This window comes from Alexandromys fortis, unplaced genomic scaffold, assembly GCF_014885135.2.
Source record: "Alexandromys fortis isolate MF-2015 unplaced genomic scaffold, M_Fortis_MF-2015_v1.1 scaffold_36, whole genome shotgun sequence".
Taxonomy (NCBI): Eukaryota; Metazoa; Chordata; class Mammalia; order Rodentia; family Cricetidae; genus Alexandromys; species Alexandromys fortis.
The window spans coordinates 5,114,711-5,133,646 of NW_026067915.1; the positions used below are offsets into that span (position 1 = coordinate 5,114,711).

General features: G+C 39.6%; 1 protein-coding gene across 2 annotated transcripts in view; it reads right to left on the reverse strand.

Moving 5' to 3' along the window:
- Window positions 1–18,936, reverse strand: part of Dnajc13 (DnaJ heat shock protein family (Hsp40) member C13) — a 116,810-nt gene that overhangs the window by 70,636 nt on the left and 27,238 nt on the right. For both annotated transcript variants that reach the window (XR_007591197.1, XM_050139238.1), the window contains exons 3-13: window positions 14,205–14,280; window positions 13,327–13,476; window positions 12,482–12,523; window positions 9,663–9,863; window positions 7,632–7,838; window positions 7,442–7,537; window positions 6,807–6,898; window positions 4,800–4,966; window positions 4,612–4,691; window positions 4,354–4,523; window positions 1,455–1,554 (exon numbers count right to left, since the gene is read on the reverse strand). Coding sequence is in view for 1 of the 2 variants with exons in the window: in XM_050139238.1 (XP_049995195.1) it covers window positions 1,455–1,554; window positions 4,354–4,523; window positions 4,612–4,691; window positions 4,800–4,966; window positions 6,807–6,898; window positions 7,442–7,537; window positions 7,632–7,838; window positions 9,663–9,863; window positions 12,482–12,523; window positions 13,327–13,476; window positions 14,205–14,280 (1,381 nt within the window). In the remaining variant the exon portion in view is untranslated. The remainder of the gene's footprint in view (window positions 1–1,454; window positions 1,555–4,353; window positions 4,524–4,611; window positions 4,692–4,799; window positions 4,967–6,806; window positions 6,899–7,441; window positions 7,538–7,631; window positions 7,839–9,662; window positions 9,864–12,481; window positions 12,524–13,326; window positions 13,477–14,204; window positions 14,281–18,936) is intronic.

The window sequence follows — 18,936 nt, forward strand, 5'->3', positions numbered from 1 at the left end:
TTCACAGCAACCACATGAGGGCTCACAACCACCTGCAATGAGATCTGGTGCCCTCCTGAGGAAGAGACCTGGTCAGTCTTCTCATCAGTTTAGAGGATGAAACCCAGTAGGGACAAGTTCAACAGAACCGTCAACACATGGGCTACCCATGCATGCTTCAGCATTGCCAGGACATGCATTTCATCTTTTTCAGCTGTCCTTTGACTGCATGCCTGCATGGTGGTCAGAAGCAGAGTTCAGACCCTGACCTAATAGGAGGCTTAGGCAAGGTAAGGATGACTCAGCTGTGAAACACGACTACCAGGATTAACCACAGTCAGCCATGCACACAGCCAATTCCAACACCAATGAGAACTCGGCCTGTTTCACCTACTTTTGTTTTATGTTCTAGTTTAACTCTTCAACAGGACTATATGGAACAGTTAAGATAATAAACTTTAATCCACTTCAGGGAATAAATACAGGTGTTATACAGTGATTATGTATGTTTGTCCTCTATCGCTGATTGCCTATAAAGCTTTGCATACAGAAAAGGCCCAGATACTGCACAAAATACTGAGATACATCAGAAACTTGGCAACACACAACAGCTGTCACTCTCTCCACACAGTGTGCCATAAAAAGCAAGATCGTTACCACTGGACTTTCATGTGTTGCTTCTTTAGCCACTGTCATTACCCCAGCTTAACATTTCATTCTTTACATGACAATCAGGTCTACCAGTCTCTAACTTTTATCTCTGCTCTATGTTCCACCAGAGTGGGGTTTTTCTGAAAGCCAAACCTAGTCTTGTGACTGCTCCCTTGTTGAAAAAACCTTTCAGGTGATCCTTATATAAAGGATAAATCCCATTCTTTGTTCTGACAGAGAAGGCTTTTCAACAACCGTCTCTGCATAAACCTCTAGCTTCGGGTCCAAATTACCCACCTTTGCCCATTCCACACACATTCCAATCATTAACTGTAGTGTTTGCTGCTTCTCATACATGCCTTTGGACAAGCCATCTTCTATGCCAGGCAAGGCCTACTAGCCAGAACTGAAAGACCCTATTCTAGTTTTAAGATTAAGGTCAAATATGGGATCTGAGAAACACTGAGAATCCTTCTCCTTACCACCACTAAAGACTACTAAGGGCTGCCCCTCAGTGGTGCCATGGCCTCCGCTTCACACCTCACATAGGGTCTAAGGGCTGCCTCTCAGTGGTGCCATGGCCTCTGCTTCACACTGTACATGAGTCTGCCAGACTAGGCTGCTAACAATTTGGACAGGAACTATTTCCCAACATTTTTATATCTAGCACATAAAACACCACTTAGTACATATAATATGCTAATAAATGTTAACTAATAAACAAATGGCCATGAGAACAATTTAGGAAATGCACAACTGGATTGGTAAAGAAAACCTGGATTTATGGAAACAGGACCCTCCAGGCACTTAGGAAGAATACTTACACACATGAGGGCACAGAGCATATCGACAGCTGCATGGACGACACCATTGTGGCTTCTCTTGAGTGCTTTTACTACCTTCACTCCTAGGCGTTCCCGAAACCTTTCAGAATAAACACCAAGTAGAAAATCAGAACTTTTTTTTTTAATTAAAATTACAAGTCATCTTAAGTTTTCACAGTGGCAGAGCATCAGTTGTATTTTCTGAACCCCACCTCTGGGATGCACTTTCCTAAGCCTCCCTATTTGCTTTAACAGGAAACTTTTTTAGTATTAAGGAAAAGGCAAATAATTACTCAAATTCATTAACATACAAGTCAGTGATAATATGGGGCCAAAATCCCATATCAGCTCCACCTACCTTCCCTTTTCATTGCTCATGGATAAAAACCACCAAATCACCGTATGTAAGTTATTACATCTAGTTTACATAAAGAAATACTCTTGGATAGATAGGATCAACATAGTAAAAATGGTAATCTTACCAAAAGCAATCTACAGATTCAATGCAATCCCCATCAAAATCCCAGCATAATTCTTTACAGACCTTAAAAGAATAATACTCAACTTCAATTGGAGAAATAAAAAACCCAGGATAGCCAAAACAATCCTGTACAACTTCTGGAGGCATCATCATCCCTGACAACAAGCTCTACTACAGAGCTTAATAATGAAAACAGCTTGGTAATTGCACAAAAACAGGAAGACAAATGGAATCAAATTGAAGATCCTGACATTAATCCATGCACTTATGAACACCTGATCTTTGACAAAGAAGCTAAAATTATACAATAAAAAAAGGATCTTCAACAAATGGTGCTGGCATAACTGGATATTCCATGTAGAAGAATACAAATAGATCCATATCTATTACCATGCACAAAACTCAATTCCAAATGAATCAAAGACCTCAACATAAATCCAGTCACACTGAACCTCACAGAAGAGAAAGTGGAAAATAGCCTTGAACGCATTCACACAAGAGATCGCTTCCTGAATATAATACCAGGATCACAGACAACGAGACCAACAATATGGGAACAATGGGAACTTCTGAAACTGAGAAGCTTCTATAAGACAAAGGACATGGTCAACAAGACAAAACGACAACCTACAGAATGAGAAAAAAATCTTCACCAAGCCCACATTGGACAGAGGACTGATCTCCAAAATATGCAAACAACTCAAGAAACTAGATATCAAAATATCAATATCAAACAGAATTCTCAAAAAAGGATCTCAAATGGCCAAAAGCACTTAAGGAAATACTCGACATCCTTAGTCATTAGGGAAATGCAAATCAAATGACTCTGAGATATCATCTTACATGAGTCAGAAAGTCCAAGATTAAAAACACAGATGATAGCTTATGCTGGAAAGGATGCAGAGTAAGGGGAACACTCCTCCACTGCTGGTGGGAGTGCAAACTTGTACAGCCACTTTGGAAATCAGTACGGTGGTATCTCAGAAAATTGGGAATCAATCTGCCTCAAGACCCAGCAATATCACTCTTGGGCAAAGGATGCAGACCCATACCACAAGGACATCTGCTCAACTATGTTAATAGCAGCATTATTTGTAATAGTCAGAACCTGGAAACAACCTACGATGCCCCTCAACTGAAGAATGGATAAAGAAAATGTGGTATATTTACACAATGAAATACTACTCAGTGGTAATAAACAACATCTTGAAATTTGTGGGCAAATGGATGGAACTAGAAAAAAAATACTGAGTGAGGTAACCCAGACACAGAAAAACAAACATGGTATGTACTCTCATAAGTGGGTATTAGACATAAAGCAAAGATTAACCAGCCTATAGTCCACAACCCCAGAGAAGACAAGAAACAAGGAGAACCCTAAGAGAGACACACAGATTCTGCTGGGAAGGGGAAGTAGACAAGATCTCTTTAGTAATGTGTCATTGTAGAGGGACAGGGGAGGGTGGTAGGGGAGTGGGGAGGGAGAAGGGGAGCGGGGAAGAGTACATGAGGGATCGGGAAAATCAAGTTGGGTGAAGAACAGAGAGGGAGAGCAAGGAAAGAGATACCTTGAAAGAGGGAGCTATTATGGGGTTAGTAAGAAACCAGGCACTAGGAAAATTCCCAGGAATCCACAAGGATGACTCCAGGTATGTAATAGTGGAGAGGGCACCTAAACTGCCCTTCCCCTGTAATCAGATTGGTGACTACCTTAATTGTTATCATAGAACCTTCATCCAGTATCTGATGGAAGCAGATGTAGAGATCCACGGCTAAGCACTGGGCCAAGCTCCTGGAGTCCAGCCATAGACAGGGAGGAGCAATATTACAAGCAAAGGGGCCAAGACCATGATAGGAAAACCACAGAAACAGCTGACCTGAGCTAGTGGGACTGACAACTGGGGAACCTGCAAAAGACCAAACTAGGTCCTCTGAAGATGAGTAATTGTGTGGTTTGGGCAGTTTGTGGGGCCACTAGCAGAGGAACCAGTATTTATTCCTAGTGTACGAACTGGATCTCTGGAGCCCATTCCCTACGGAGAGATACTTTGTCCAGCCTAAATATAGGGAGGAGGGCCCTAGTCCTGCCTCAGGTGACGTGATAGATTTTGTTGACTCCTCATGGGAGGCCTCACCCTCTCTGAGGAGTGGATGGGAGGGGGTAGGATGGGAAGAAGATGAGGTGAACAGGAGGACTGGAGGGAGAGGGACCTGGAATTAATATGTAAAATAAGATTGTTTTAAAAAGAAAAGGAAAAAAAGAAATAAATTACTAAGTATTTTCTATCTTAAGATGTTCAAAATCTTTACATAAAGTTAGGTCCAAAACACAACATGAATTATTTTTTATAGTCATAGAGACCAAATCCAGGCCCTGGCATTGAAGTAGCAAGCCCTCTCCCACCCTGGCTAACTTACTTTGGAAGCTGAGTGAAGGCCAGAAAACCAGCTTTGGAGGCTACAAGCCTCCTCACAGCTTGGAACTGGCTCTCAAGTTCTGCATTTGAAGCAACAACATCTCCTTCTTGGGACAACAATGCCGTTATAGCATTATTGATTAGCTTTTCCTTGTTTTCTGAGAAGAGACCCTAAGTAAAGAAAGAGTAAGCAATTGGGTAGAGTTTCCATAACCAAAGTCAATTACAATGAGCAAGAGTACAACACAATGTATCTTACATCCTGCGTTACTGCATGCAGGACTCCGCTGTAGGAAATGTTAGCGTTGAACCTGAATACAGCATCAGCAAAGTTGCCATCTATAAAGAGATGAAAAAGTTGAAGAGATTTAAAGCTTTGAATTCCTAGTTTTTAAACTATTGTCATGTTGGTGGGTGGAAATGTAATTGCATTAAACAAGTACTTACTAGGAGGTGTGGCTAGAAATCTGAGGTGAAGACTCTCAACTTCCTCGTCTATAGGCATGCTGAGTAACCCCCATCGCTGACCTTTGTGGGTCGGTGTCATCTTAACACAAACATCTCTGTTACCAGAGGCTCTTACTCCATCCAGCAAACTTGCTAACAAGGAATCTCTAAGCAAAGTTAAAAAGTAAAAAGCTTTAGGCTTGATACTTAAGGGCACTCTGGGTCCAGAATGCAGCACAGGCTTTTCTGCAGGTAACATGCTAGGGGATGTACTAGGGTTCAGTGGGCAGCAAGAACAGCCGAGTTCCAGCACAGACTGCATAGTCATAGCAGTCCTTCACCATACTGCTACTCTATGACCTGGTATTAGGCAGACAGCACTCTGGTTTGCATGTTTCTTCATTTTTGGTGTCTAAAGATTATCTATCTTTACCATCTTTCCTTGGGTCTGACAGACAAATCACAAAATTCACTCCACAAAAATCTTTCATAATTTTGTATAAATTAAAATAGTTGGACGATCATCATGATCCCGTTTTTATTCATTTTGACTACCACAAAAAGTTTCTTAGTGTCTATTTGTACAGACCTGATCACAGATGGGCTGCATCTACTTCCAATTTCTAAAGAACAGTCAACAAAGCAGAACCACACAACATGTAGTCTCACGTGTCTTGCTTATATTGTTCATCACCTGTTTTCAGGATTCATTCTAGTTGCTCATGGACAGTGTCTACACTGCTTAAGAGCCGTCATCCACTGTGTGGATACACGACACTCTGGGTACTGACTCAGTTCATGATACAAGCAGTTTTTAGTTTTTGGCAATTCTAAAACGTTACCACGAATATAAGTGCTTCTTGGCTGTGTGTGACAGAATCACTGACAAGACAAGCCTCATTAGGATTAGGTTAGCTTCTGGATACGCACATCTACACTGATCAGGATAACTGAGGTCATTTAAAATATGCAGCAGGGTGGGAGGAGAAGGGAGGTCAGAAGGGGAAAAGGGGAGGGAGGAGGAGAACTTGAGGGAATGGGATAGTCGAGATGAAGAAAAGACAGAGATGAAAGCAAGGAAAGAGTTATTTTGATTGAGGGCTAGCAAGAAACCTGGCACTAGAGAAATTCCCAGGAACCCACAAGGATGACCCCCAAGATCCTAAGCAATAGTAGAGAGGATGCCTGAACAGGCCTTGCCCTGTAGTCAGATTGATGAATATCTTACATGTCACCATAGAACCTTCATCCAGCAACTGATGGAACAAAGGCAGAAACCCGCAGAGGAGCACTGGGCTGAGCTCCCAAGTCCAGTAGAAGAGTGGGAAGAATGAGAATATGAGCAAAGAGGTCAAGACTATGATGAAACAGTTTACCTGAGCTAATGGGAGATCACTAGCTCCAGCTGGACAGGGAAGGAACCAGTATGGGACCAAACTGAATCCTCTGAATGTGGGTGACAGATGCATGGCTGAGGCAGACTGTGGGGCTATTGGCAGTGGCACCAAAATTTATCCCTATTGCTTGTACTGGCTTTTTAAGAACCTATTCTCTTTGGATGGATACCTTGCTCAGCCTAGATATAGTAGGGAGGGCCTTGGACCTTCCCCAAAGCAGTGTGCCTTACCCTCTCTGAGAAGTGGATGGCAGGTAGAGTGAAGGGGAAAAGTAAAGGGAATGGGAGGAGGGGCGTGAATGGGAACTGGGACTGGTATGTAAAATGAAAAAAGATATTTTGCTTTCTCTTTTAAAAAACATTTTAATTTTACTTGTATGAATAACTTCAAAATACTTTTTATTAGTAACTGGCTCTAATTTTAACAAAGATTTATTGAAATGAAAAAATAAAACATGCAGCAATATTATCTCCCAAATTAGATAATTTCTAAGTTCTAAATTATAACCTTTGTTTTTTATCCCTCGCTGATCAATTCCTTTGCCCTGAGCATACTATGATCTCGAAATGATGAAAAGAAAAGTAGATACGCATGCACACACAAACCCTACCTTTCTGTTGACGAGTATTTCCGAACCTGCCCTTTTATAAACTCAATGGTAAAAAGTTGTGGGTTTTCCGAGTCACAAACCAATGCAAACACCTACGGAAAAAAATACAAACAAAAGGTTTACCAAAATCCCTAAACATTTAGCTCTATAGTATTCCATTATAAAAACTAGGTATCTTATAAAGTCAATTTAAAAAAATGTAACCTGCTTTAATGTCAGAATTTAAGAATTATTTAAAAAGTTTTATTCACATTTTATATGCAACTATGGAAATAAACGTTCCATTCTTTGTAGATCTGGAAGGTAATGTTTATGATCTCCATTGCCCTAAAACTAATAAATATGAAGGTTAATAATTAAATGCAGATTATGCTTGTTTCCCATTCACTTCTGTTGTTGTTGATTTTTGAGCTCATGTAGACTAGGCTAACCATGAACTTGCTTTGTAGCTGAAACTGGCCTTGAACTCCTGATCGCCCCTTCTTCCCTCCCCCCGCCCCAGCCTTCACTTAGGAGTGAGCCATCACACCAGCCTGTTTCTCATTTCTTAGGAATGAATAAGTATATTAAAACAGAAGTTTAATCAACTTCATCAGTAGAAAGCTGGCTCATTTAAGTGAAAAAAGCTTGCTTACTTCTCCCAAGGGCTTCAAGGTTGCAATATTATAGGTTGCTGGATCTCGTTCTACTAAACATGTTTCTGTGACTGCTAGAACTCTCTTCACAGGTTCCTTCAAACAGTAAAATGGAAATATATTTAAAAGTTATTAAAGAAAGCTGTCAAAACTCCAGAACACATTTTTATGTTTAACATACAGGTCTTACCGAATGTCTAGGAGATATTTTTTGGACCACAAACTCTGCCAAAGATGTGATAGACTCATCAGTGCTGTATTTTCCAAAGCGAAGATTCAAATATTGCTCAAATTCTAAAGGTTCTTTCCTGATCCGCAGTGAGATCCCTATGTAGTTGCCAGCATGTTCTATTGCACTTTTAATAATCTCTTCTCTTTGTTCTGATGCAAATAAATGCTGTACAGATATTGAAATTTCTAAGTCAGGATTCAAAAAACTAAAACGGGACCATATTTACTCAACACACATGAAAAATATTAACGTTAACAATTCTAAGAAAAAAATCAACAGAACTTATTGGGGTAAGTAAGCAGTGTATTGTAGTTAAGAACAAACACAAATTAAAACACATAGTCTCAATAGGAAGCCTTAAACCAACTCAGCCAACAGAAATTACACCATAGCTTCTCAGAGTCTGGTTATCACCACTGGTACCAAACAGCATGCTAGTTTCCAAAGAAAAGCCCAAGCCTATAGAAGTTGGTGGGGACTGTGGAGTAAGAGTCCCTGTTTCAATCAAGGCAGCTCTGAGTTGAACTGTTTTAGATAATTTTCTTGCAAAATTATGTTAAATATTTTAATGTTTGTCATTATTGGGCATGGTTGCTACAAACCAACTGTCAAGGCAATAAAAGGAATGTCCCAACAGTTTCACCTTATTGCTCCACATTATGGCCTAGCTGAGTAACTGTGACAGTTAGTCTGTTACATGACAGAATTAGGCACATTTCCTGTCAAATAGTCAATCATAGCAAATGTCTGTACTCTAGGGAAGAGGCAGCCTTTGGGCAGGAGACTTTGTTACTTTAAAATGAGGGGAAACATTCTTTTTCCTTTGGACTTTCATTTTTTTTTTATACTCAGATATAACAAAATATCTACCCTGTTCCTAGATTAGTGAAACCAGGATTGTATCTATCGAACAAAGAGCCTGACACAGAAAAGGGCTGACAGCACACTGCATGTTATAAATCATGTTATTTGCATGTCCATTATTCAGCTTGCTTTCCTTTTAATACCATCTATCCTCTTATGTATCTCAGTGATCTGGTACTGCCTTTGCTCTGCTACCTTGGGGATGGTATTTTATCCAATGAACACTAAATTTTGGGACAGTGTTCCCTGGCCACTAAGGCAGCTACAGGAACTAGGACTATCAAGGAAACGTGCAGTTAGGCCTATCCAATTTAGACACTAGTGCTTACATATGAGGTCAAAGGCTTAAGTTTTATTAAAGGCAAGATTCTGCAAAGATGGTTCTATCCAAACAGAACAGCTTCCATTAGTAATAGCATTTCAGCACTGCAAGCAGTGTCTGATGTCTCCCAGTCTCTCTGATGTCTCTTAGAAACTCAAAATGACAAGAGAAAACCATGCTGCAGGCCCCAGACACACTCATGTTTCTTCTTACAAATGGCTCAACAGAGGACAGAATTCCCTATAACTAAGGAATTCCTCCTGAATTAAATTTTTCAAAGAACACCTAGAAACTTTCTGGTATGACATAATGCTGAGAAAAACTACAGCACCATTTATGGAATGCTACTAAGCAATGTGTATGAGTGCGCGCGCGCGCGCACACACACACACACACACACAACGTCTGCGTGTTATCCTCCTCATTTTAGAGACAGAAAACAGATTCAATCTTAGGTATCTCTGACACTACAGTCTGCCAGACTCTTGATATCACACTTCTGCCTAGTTATATAGTCCTGTGTGTGTGGAGGCCAGAGGCCAGCCTCAGGTGTTGTTCCTCAAGGACAACCCCCTCTCTACCCCCTCTAGGAATTTACCAAGTAGTATAGACTTATTAACTCCAAGATCCAGTCTGTCTGTCTGTCTCTCCAATGCTAGGACAGATATACTGCCATTCCCAGTTATTATCATTAAACTGTTCTCTGTGGATCCAGCTCAGGTCCTCAAGTCCTTCATCAACTGAGTCATCGTCCCAGACTCCCAGACTCCCTTTGAAAATGTCTTTTCAAAAATACTACTTACCAATCTACTAAATCCTCCATAGAGTATACAAAATCCTCCTTGATAATCAGAAAGATCTACAAAGCCTTCAATATTCCTATAGTCATAGGAACAAAGTACTCTGTTGGTTACAGGATTTATTTGGTCAAAGCCTCCAGGAGTTACTTCCAGAATCACAGGCTTCCTTGTATCACTCCAGTGGTGCTTATAGCAGTTATATCTCTAGAGAGAAGCACAGCATTACCTTCAGGGTCAAATGTAAGCCAAACTCTAATAAGCTTTAATTGCTACTCTCCCAACTCAACTGTAAGATTGTTAATTTTAGCTAGGGAGAAGGGGAAGAGGATAGGAGTGTTTATTTCATTAGAATGATCATACAAACTGAAGACATTATATTCTTCCTTTATTAGCCAAGACTACGGTTTACACTATGCTGTGAAAGATTTTTAAACTCCCTTATATAGCTCTAAAGTGGAAAGAGGAAACAAGATGAAATGCAGCTGACACATGGATGTGCCTAGAGTCCCAGCCACTCAAAGGACGAGGCAGGAGATTCCAGGGCAGCAGAAGCAACACAACCAGATCCTGTTTCAAAAATCAAACAAAGCAGCAAAAAAACAAAACAAAACAAAAAAAACCTTCAAACCACATACGGCATAAAGCCCACACCAAAAGCAAACCCTAAAATCACACACAACACACAGTCACACCTCAAAAGCAGACCTAAAATCACATACAACATACACCATCAAAGGAGACCCCAAACAGAAAGTGAAATGTATTCTGAGTGAGTAAAGGAAAAAAGATTTTGACTTTTGATTAGGTTGAATTTCTGGGCAAGTCACAGTATTACATTTAAACACTGTGTTAGCCCAGTTATATTAACATACAATTTATCTATACCCCCCCAAAAAAATTCTGAAGTCAAAATTTTACCAGTGGTATGACTTCTAGGATTTCTTAAACACACCACTGAAAGGTTCCCTCTGAGTTCTGATCACAGCAGTAAGAAAGTGCCCTGGGGATGCTGAGATCCCTTGCAAATCGGAGTAGCAGGGCATCAGATGTCAGCATGAGACGTCTACTGTTCAGTGGTGCTTTCCTCCTATGCTTGCTAACACACCCAAACTCACTCTACAGGATATTCTCCATTTCTCTCAACTGACAGAAGCTGCTGATGGAAATATATCATTATCTCTAAGATCTATTGTTGAGGCCAAGCCGAAAGGACTTTAAAAGTCCATAATTTAGTGTACAGCAAAGGTAACAGCAGGACTCATGACCAAATTCAACTTATGTAATCACTGCTTATATAAGCCCAGCATTTGTAATGCAGCCCCCACCTTACTCCAGGGAGGTACAGATGTCACATCCTCTACTAATACTGTCCTACCTCTAAGTTTGACAGGTAGCAAGTGACGAACTGAAAGGGGAGGTTATAGACCAGTTTCAGGGGCATCTGTTATCCAAAGAGACACACAACATTCACCTGAGATAATTAAGATAAGCACACCAAGCTGTGATTCATACAAATCCAACAGAAGCTCCTCAGTGACAATAAACAGTGGCTCATCAGCTGACACGAAACTCTTTAAAATGGTTCCTGGGCAACCAGCCAAGGGCTAGCACTGAAATACACGAGGCTCTGGAAGCTTAAGCCAACAGAAAAATGCCCACAGGAAGAACTGGAGTTTAAAAGGAGAGGGCCAGTTCTGTAGCACATGAGAATCTACTTCTAACTTCAGCAGAGATAGTGGTTCCCACCAGTGCCAGAATGGAAGGCTTTATTTTCCCCATTGGAAAAGTAGAAACAGCCAGACAGTCTGCAGTCCTCATTACCTGGAAGGCTGAGACCAGAGACTATCTGCCTGGGCTACTGCGGGAGTTTAAGGCCTGGGAGCAACTTAATTAGACCCTGTCTCAAATTTTAAAAACTGAGGACTGCAGACAGAGTTCAGTGTGGAGAAGGCCTTAGATTTAATCTCTAGTACCAGGAAAATAAAAAGTGCAAATAAACATAAAACCCATTCATGGTTAAGAAATTTAATATTTCATGAGAAAAACCAAAACTCATCTCTTCTCCCCGAAGTCCCTAGTTTAAGCTTTGCAGTGACACACTAAAGAGGTTCAGCTGGGAAAGTCAGGACTGTACTAAGCAAATGATTTTTCCCAAAGCTGCTAGCACCATGCCAGCACCATGCTGGGCCTCAGTATAAGCCAGACCCAGTACGGGAACATTCAGAAATACAGAACCTAACCTCCCAGACCTCAAATCTTCAATAAACCAAACTGCTACCAGTTCTAACAGCCTGCTGCAGTGTGGTGAGGACTAATGTCACTGTCTGGAGCACTGTAAGCAGCACTGCTTAGAGATTTATTTTAAGTGTACAAATGTCTTGTTTGCATGTGAGCCTTTGCACCATGTGTGCACCTAGTACAGGCAGAGGTCAGATTCTGGTTATTGGATCCCTTGGAACTTGGAACTGGAGTTTCCAATGGTTGTAAGCTGCTATGTGGGTACTAGGAACCAAACTAGGTCCTCTGTGAGAGCAGCAGACACTCTCAACTGCTGAGCCAGCTCTCTAGTACCATTTTTAATGCTCTGGTTTTTGAGTGGATGATTTTTTTCTTATCTGACAAAAATAAGTCTGAAACCTGTTTCCTTATATTTGAGCTTCCTGTTAAATTACAATTCATCTATTTCTCATGTTTAGAGGCATTAAAGTTTTATTTCCCTTGGACTTTACTGTAATAGGAACACACAGGTTGTGGAATGATTTCTACAATGAGGACAACATTTAATCATGTAAGAACGCACACTGATAAATGTCAAATCTTACCCTTCCTGTGATTTTTCCCTCGGCAAAGTCAGTTCTAAATCTCTGAAAGAGAAAACACAGGTAAGGAAGGCTCATGAGTCAGCCTTTTATAGCCCAAACAGGTAAAAGCCACAATTCGGTAATTATGATGCTAAACTATGTTATAAAATTTATAGTTTAAGGATAGTTAATAAAGATTGTGGGACTTCATTCCCTATGGAAGGATACCTTGCTCAGCCTAGATACAGGGGGAGGGGCCTTAGTCCTGCTTCAAGTGATGTGATAGACTTTGTTGACTCCCCATGGGAAGCCTTACACTGTCTGAGGAGTGGATAGGGGAAGGAGTGGGAGGAAGGCAGGTGGAGCAGGAGGAGAGGAGGGAAAGGGAACTGAGATTGGTATGTAAAATAAAAGATTGTTTAAAAAAAAAAACAAAAAAAAATGCTGTGGGGTTTTACTGATGAGCAAAATAGATTAAACATATAATGCTTTGTCTTATATGTACATTTCAAAAGACTATCACACTATTAAATATAAAGAACTTCCAAATTTTGTTTTCTTTTATTTGTTTTAATGGGAAAGGCGAAGTTTCACTGTCAAGTTAAAGGTTAATAAAGAGCAGAGGAGTGGGCACAAGATCAGAGAGCAGAGCGGGCACAGGGTCAGAGTGCAGAGCGGGCACAGGGTCAGAGGAGTGCAGAGCGGGCACAGGGTCAGAGTGCAGAGCAGGCACAGGGTCAGAGAGCAGAGCAGGCACAGGGTCAGAGTGCAGAGCGGGCACAGGGTCAGAGAGCAGAGCGGGCACAGGGTCAGAGGAGTGCAGAGCGGGCACAGACGTGCAACTTTAAACACATGGGTCGTCTCACCAAAGCTTCCGTAAGTAGCTCTGTTCTGTGCTCTGTAGAAAACTTCAATGTTTCTGACTTTTTCCCACTTCCTTTACGAAATGTGAGGTTGAACTCTGTTCCTTGTCCTTTTCCAACAGGGCTGATGCTGCAAATGTCTCCATAAGGCCACTAGCAAAAAGAAAGGAAACCTTTAACTTTGCTCTGAAATATCAGCTGTAAAGTTTGTTTTCATTTCTTTCATTCCATATCCACTGCTTAAAGGAACAGCATTTTACAAATACTGGAGGTTGAAGAGTGGAGCAGCGTTTATAGCAATTCCACAACTCAAGTTCTCTTAAAGGTTTTTAACTATCAGAGACAACAGCAAGAAAAATCTGTATTATGATTTTAATGCTATTAATAGAAAGCAATTTAAGTAAGTGAAAAGAAATAGGGAATACTATTTCATGGTTGTACTCATTAAGAAGGACATATAAAACATGCCTAATTTAAAATTAAAAGAAGCCGGATTATCTTTAAGCATGTTTACTTATCCATTTTCAATTAGTCTTGCCTTTATAAACAAGCCATTCTAATTTTCCAGTAAGTCTGTGAACAACTAAATTTGTAACATAACTAATATATGCTTGAATAATAGTAACAATTTTAGAAATGGACTAATTTTATAAATGAGATTGCTAGAGACTAGAAACAGTAGTAACATAAAATAGTCATCCTTAGAGACTAAACAGTGTACACACACACTTTACTTCTGCTCCTGAGCACAGAGCACATGCAAACACATATCTACAGACTGACATTTCTCTCCTGAAGTGCTGACTTCAACAGGTAAAACACTGCAATCTTGGCTTTTAAAAGTTCATATAAACCTTTAAACAGCTTCTAACATTAGTTACCTGATTTGTTACTTCTAAGGTATTGGGATTATATGTAGTAACTGCATGGGTTCCGACTGAAAAGACTCGCTTATACCTACAAGGAAAGACAAGCTTACATTTAGTTTTAAGCAACAAAAAATTTTAGTTGAATACATATACTAACACAAAATGAACATTTTAATAGATAGAAATGTGTTGGCTGATCAATGGTGATTAAATTGATCACCATTTTTTGTTTTCATATTTAATATCCTAAAATATTATCAGATTTAAAACCCATGCACCACTTATTTTACTGGAAACTATTAGTGTTCTGCATAGAAAATATGACCTCTTCACAAATGTGGTGATGTTAGCACAGATTTAACTCAGTAAAAGGCAGTAGCCAAGGATGCTGAAAGAATTCTAAATAGGACATTTTTCTTTTAACAAGACACTGCACATGGCTAATTCTTTCAAAGTATCCTTCCATCAAAGCCACAATGGGAAGGAGAGAAAGCTATGGCCTGCAACTGCCCAATAAAGCACATAAGGGAATGGCAATTCCTACTTATGCAGCTACCTGCCGTGTGTCTGTTGCAACTTTTAAACACATAGGAAGCCTGCATCCCAGGCAAGCAACCTTTCATTTCTCACTTTATTGCCTTTACTGAAAGTAACAAACCAAACAAGAAAAGACACTTGAATAACCAGTAATTCTCATGAAGAGGAGCTTATACTGATGATAAAGTAGAAACTTAACTAGAAAAACATTTAAAAATAAAGACAGCTCTTTAGATATAAACATTAAAATGAACAAAAACATTAGGTAGAATAGAATAATAAAGAAAATGTAAGGAAAAAACTGGGAACAAAAAAATTCACTACCACATATACAGAATTAAGAAAAAATATTCTCTATAATAGTCTATGCAGATAAATTTCAAAATTAAGAATAATCATTGCACAAAACGTTACAAAGCTGTGAAGAAAGACAATATATAAAACACCAGACTCAGCAGTCTCCAGAGGGAAGAAAATGGCAACACCCATGCTTTAAAAACTGTAGACAAGAGTAAGGGCAGCATCTTAACTCTTTAAATGATACTAGACCCAGTGACTGAACAAAAAAAACCCGAGACACTGGTCTGTTTTTAAAGCAAGCATAAATAATAACCAAGTAGCTTCTTAAAATCAAAGAAGAGGATTCATTTCAGAGAAACAAATTTCAGTTAGAAAAAAACTATTCATGACTGATAACAATTACTGAAATACTTGTATTCAGTAGTATTTTAATTATAAAAATGGACACTAAAGTAAATCAAATACTTTCTAGACCTCTAAGTTTTTCTGCTGTTAACCAATATACTAAAAACATGTACAGTATATTGCTTAAAAGCTACTATTAGACTCAGGAGAACACATCATGCTTCTATTAAAGACAGGGTAGTCAACTGCACCAATAATAGCCTGTAATATTTGGGGGTCTATGCCAGTGCTCTTGGCTGTGCTCCAGAACCTGACAGTGATACCCCACTGCTGAAGACACCATATACTTGAGTCACAGAACATGAGACTATCAAGCTGGTCCTGACTTGGAAGCTTCATTTATGTTGGCTAGCTTCTGCAGTGCTTGGAAGTGCACGTGCACTATCAGAAGAGAAAAGCAATCATTAGTCTTACCCAGCTATGAACTGTGAGAGCTACAGTGATGATCAGCCTGGCAAGAAATGCCCACTGGTGCAAGAGTGGCACAACTGTATGGGAGTAACTAATTACTTTCTGCCTGGGTTTAAGACCACTCCACAATACAGAACCCATACCTGGAACCACTGTTGGGCCAAGGCCCTGTGACTAGACAAGTCACAGCCCCTGAGGAGAACCTACCACTATAATCCTAGTAGACAGGAACAGTATGAAACTGACTCTAATGACTCACTGTTATACCCATAGATCAATGCTTCTCAACCCATCTCAGAGAAGCTTCTATTGGAAGATGGTGATAAACACAGGACCCACAAATGGTTATGGCGCTGAGTGTGGAATTTTCAGCCCTAAGTGGCACATAAATCTCTCTATCAAACCCCCTTCTCCCAAGACTCAGGATCATTGTAGAATAGGGGATGGAAAGAATGTAAGAATAAAAGGTGGTGAATAAGTAAAGGGAAATGGTTCTTCAAGACACAGCAGGTCAGCTTCACATGTGAACGCAAAATTGTGACATGTATAAAACCTGTGTAAGGCCAAACCATACCAAATCCTACCATGGAGAGAGGGACACACAGTGCCACCCTGACCAAAGAAACTACTGCCAATTAACAGCTGCTGGGAAAGGAAGTCAGTTTAAGAGTATAGCCCCTGTTAATCAAATCGCACTTCAATGGAAGGCCACATATTCAAGAACATATGAGTACACAAACTGAACCTGATAGGTATTAAAAACAAACAACAAAAAAACCTGAGAGATCAGAAACATTTGTTTCTTTATTACATGTTTTATTATCTAATCAGCATACTGTATAATAATAATGCCAAAGTTATTTTCACATAGGCAAAAAAAAACCTGATAGGATGTGAATTTTTTTCTTCTTAAATTTATATTTTTATTAGTTTTTTATTGAATTTTTTATTGAGCTCTACATTTTTCTCTGCTCCCCTCCCTGTCTCTCCCCTCTCCCCTTCAACCCTCCCCCAAGGTCCCCATGCTCCCAATTTACTCAGGAGATCTTGTCTTTTTTTACTTTCTACTTCCCATGTAGATTAGATCTATATAAGTCTCTCTTAGTGTCCTCATTGTTGTCTAAGGTCTCCGGGATTGTGGTTTGTAGGCTGCTTTTCTTTATGTTTAAAAATTACCTATGAGTGAGCACAATTGTCTTTCTGTGTCTGTGTTACCTCACTCAAAATAATGTTTTCTAGCTCCATCCATTTGCCTGCAAAATTCAAGATGTCATTATCTTTTTCTGCTGTGTAGTACTCCATTGTGTAAATGTACATTTTCCTTATCCATTCTTCGGTGAAGGGGCATTTAGGTTGTTTCCAGGTTCTAGCAATGACAAACAATGCTGCTATGAACATAGCTGAGCACATGTCCTTGTGGCACAATTGAGCATCCTTTGGATATATACCCAAAAGTGGTATTATTGGGTCTTGAAGTTGTTTCCTAATTGAGAAAATTAGGTTGTTTCCTAATTTTCTGAGAAATCACCACACTGACATCCAAAGGGGTTGTTCTAGCTTTCATTCCCACCAGCAATGAAGAAGTGTTCCCTTTACCCCACAACCTCTCCAGCATAAGTTGTCATCAGTGTCTTTGATCTTGGCCATTCTTACAGATGTAAGATGGAATCTCAGAGTTGTTTTGATTTGCATTTCTCTGATGACTAAGGATGTTGAGCATTTCCTTAAGTGTCTTTCAGCCATTTTAGATTCCTCTGTTGAGAGTTCTCTGTTTAGGTCTGTACTACATTTTTTATTGGACTATGTGATCTTTTAGTGTCCAATTTCTTCAGTTCTTTGTATATTTTGGAGATCAGACCTCTGTCTGATGTGAGGGTTAGTGAAGATCTTTTCCCATCCTATAGGCTGTTATTTTGTCTTGTTGATGGTGTCCTTTGCTTTACAGAAGCTTTTCAGTTTCAGGAGGTCCCATTTATTAATTGTTTCTCTCAGTGTCTGTGCTGCTGGGGTTATATTTAGAAAGTGGTCTCCTGTGTCAATGTGTTCAAGTGTATTTCCCACTTTCTCTTCTATAAGGTTCAGTGTGGCTGGCTTTATGTTGAGATCTTTGATCCATTTGGACTTGAGTTTTGTGCATGGTGATAGATATGGGTCTATTTTCATTCTTCTACATGTTGATATCCAGTTATGCCAGCACCACTTGTAAAATATGCTTTCTTTTTTCCGTTTGATATTTTTTTGCTTCTTTGTCAAAAATCAGGTATTTGAAGATATGTGGATTAATATCCAGGTCTTTGATTCGGTTCCATTGGTCCTCCTGTCTGTTCTTACACCAATACCAGGCTGTTTTCATACTGTCGCTCTGTAGTAGAGTTTGAAGTCAGGGATTGCGATGCCTCCAGAAGTTTTTTTTATTGTACAGGACTGTTTTGGCTATCCTGGGTTTTTTGCTTTTCCATATGAAACTGAGTACCATTCTTTCGAGGTCTTTGAACAATTTTGCTAGGATTTTGATGGACATTGCATTGAATCTGTAGATTGCTTTTGGTAAGATTGCCATTTTTACTATGTTAATTCTGCCTACCCAGGAGTATGGGAGATCTTTCCACTTCTGGTGTCTTCTTCAATTTCTTTCTTTAAAGATTTAAAGTTCTTGTCATACAAGTCTTCCACTTGTTTGGTTAGAGTTACTCCGAGATATTTTATGCTATCTGTGGCTATTGTGAAGGGTGTTGATTCTCTGACTTCTTTTCCAGCCCTTTTATCACCTGTGTACAGGAAGGCTACCGATTTTTTTTTTTTGTTAATCTTGTATCCTGCCACATTACTGAAAGTGTTTATGAGTTGTAGAGGTTGCTAAGATGTGAATTTTTATCATGGATAAAATTCATACTACATTTTGCCCAATTTTTTAAAGTCTAAAGTAGAATTAGAAACTAAAGTATAAAATTATTTCCTTTAAAAAGAACACATTTCTGCCTAATGTGAAGTAAGGATTGGGTGACTGGTGAAGTAGTTAAGACTTATCTAATGTGAAGTAAGGATTGGGTGACTGGTGAAGTAGTTAAGACTTATCTAATGTGAAGTAAGG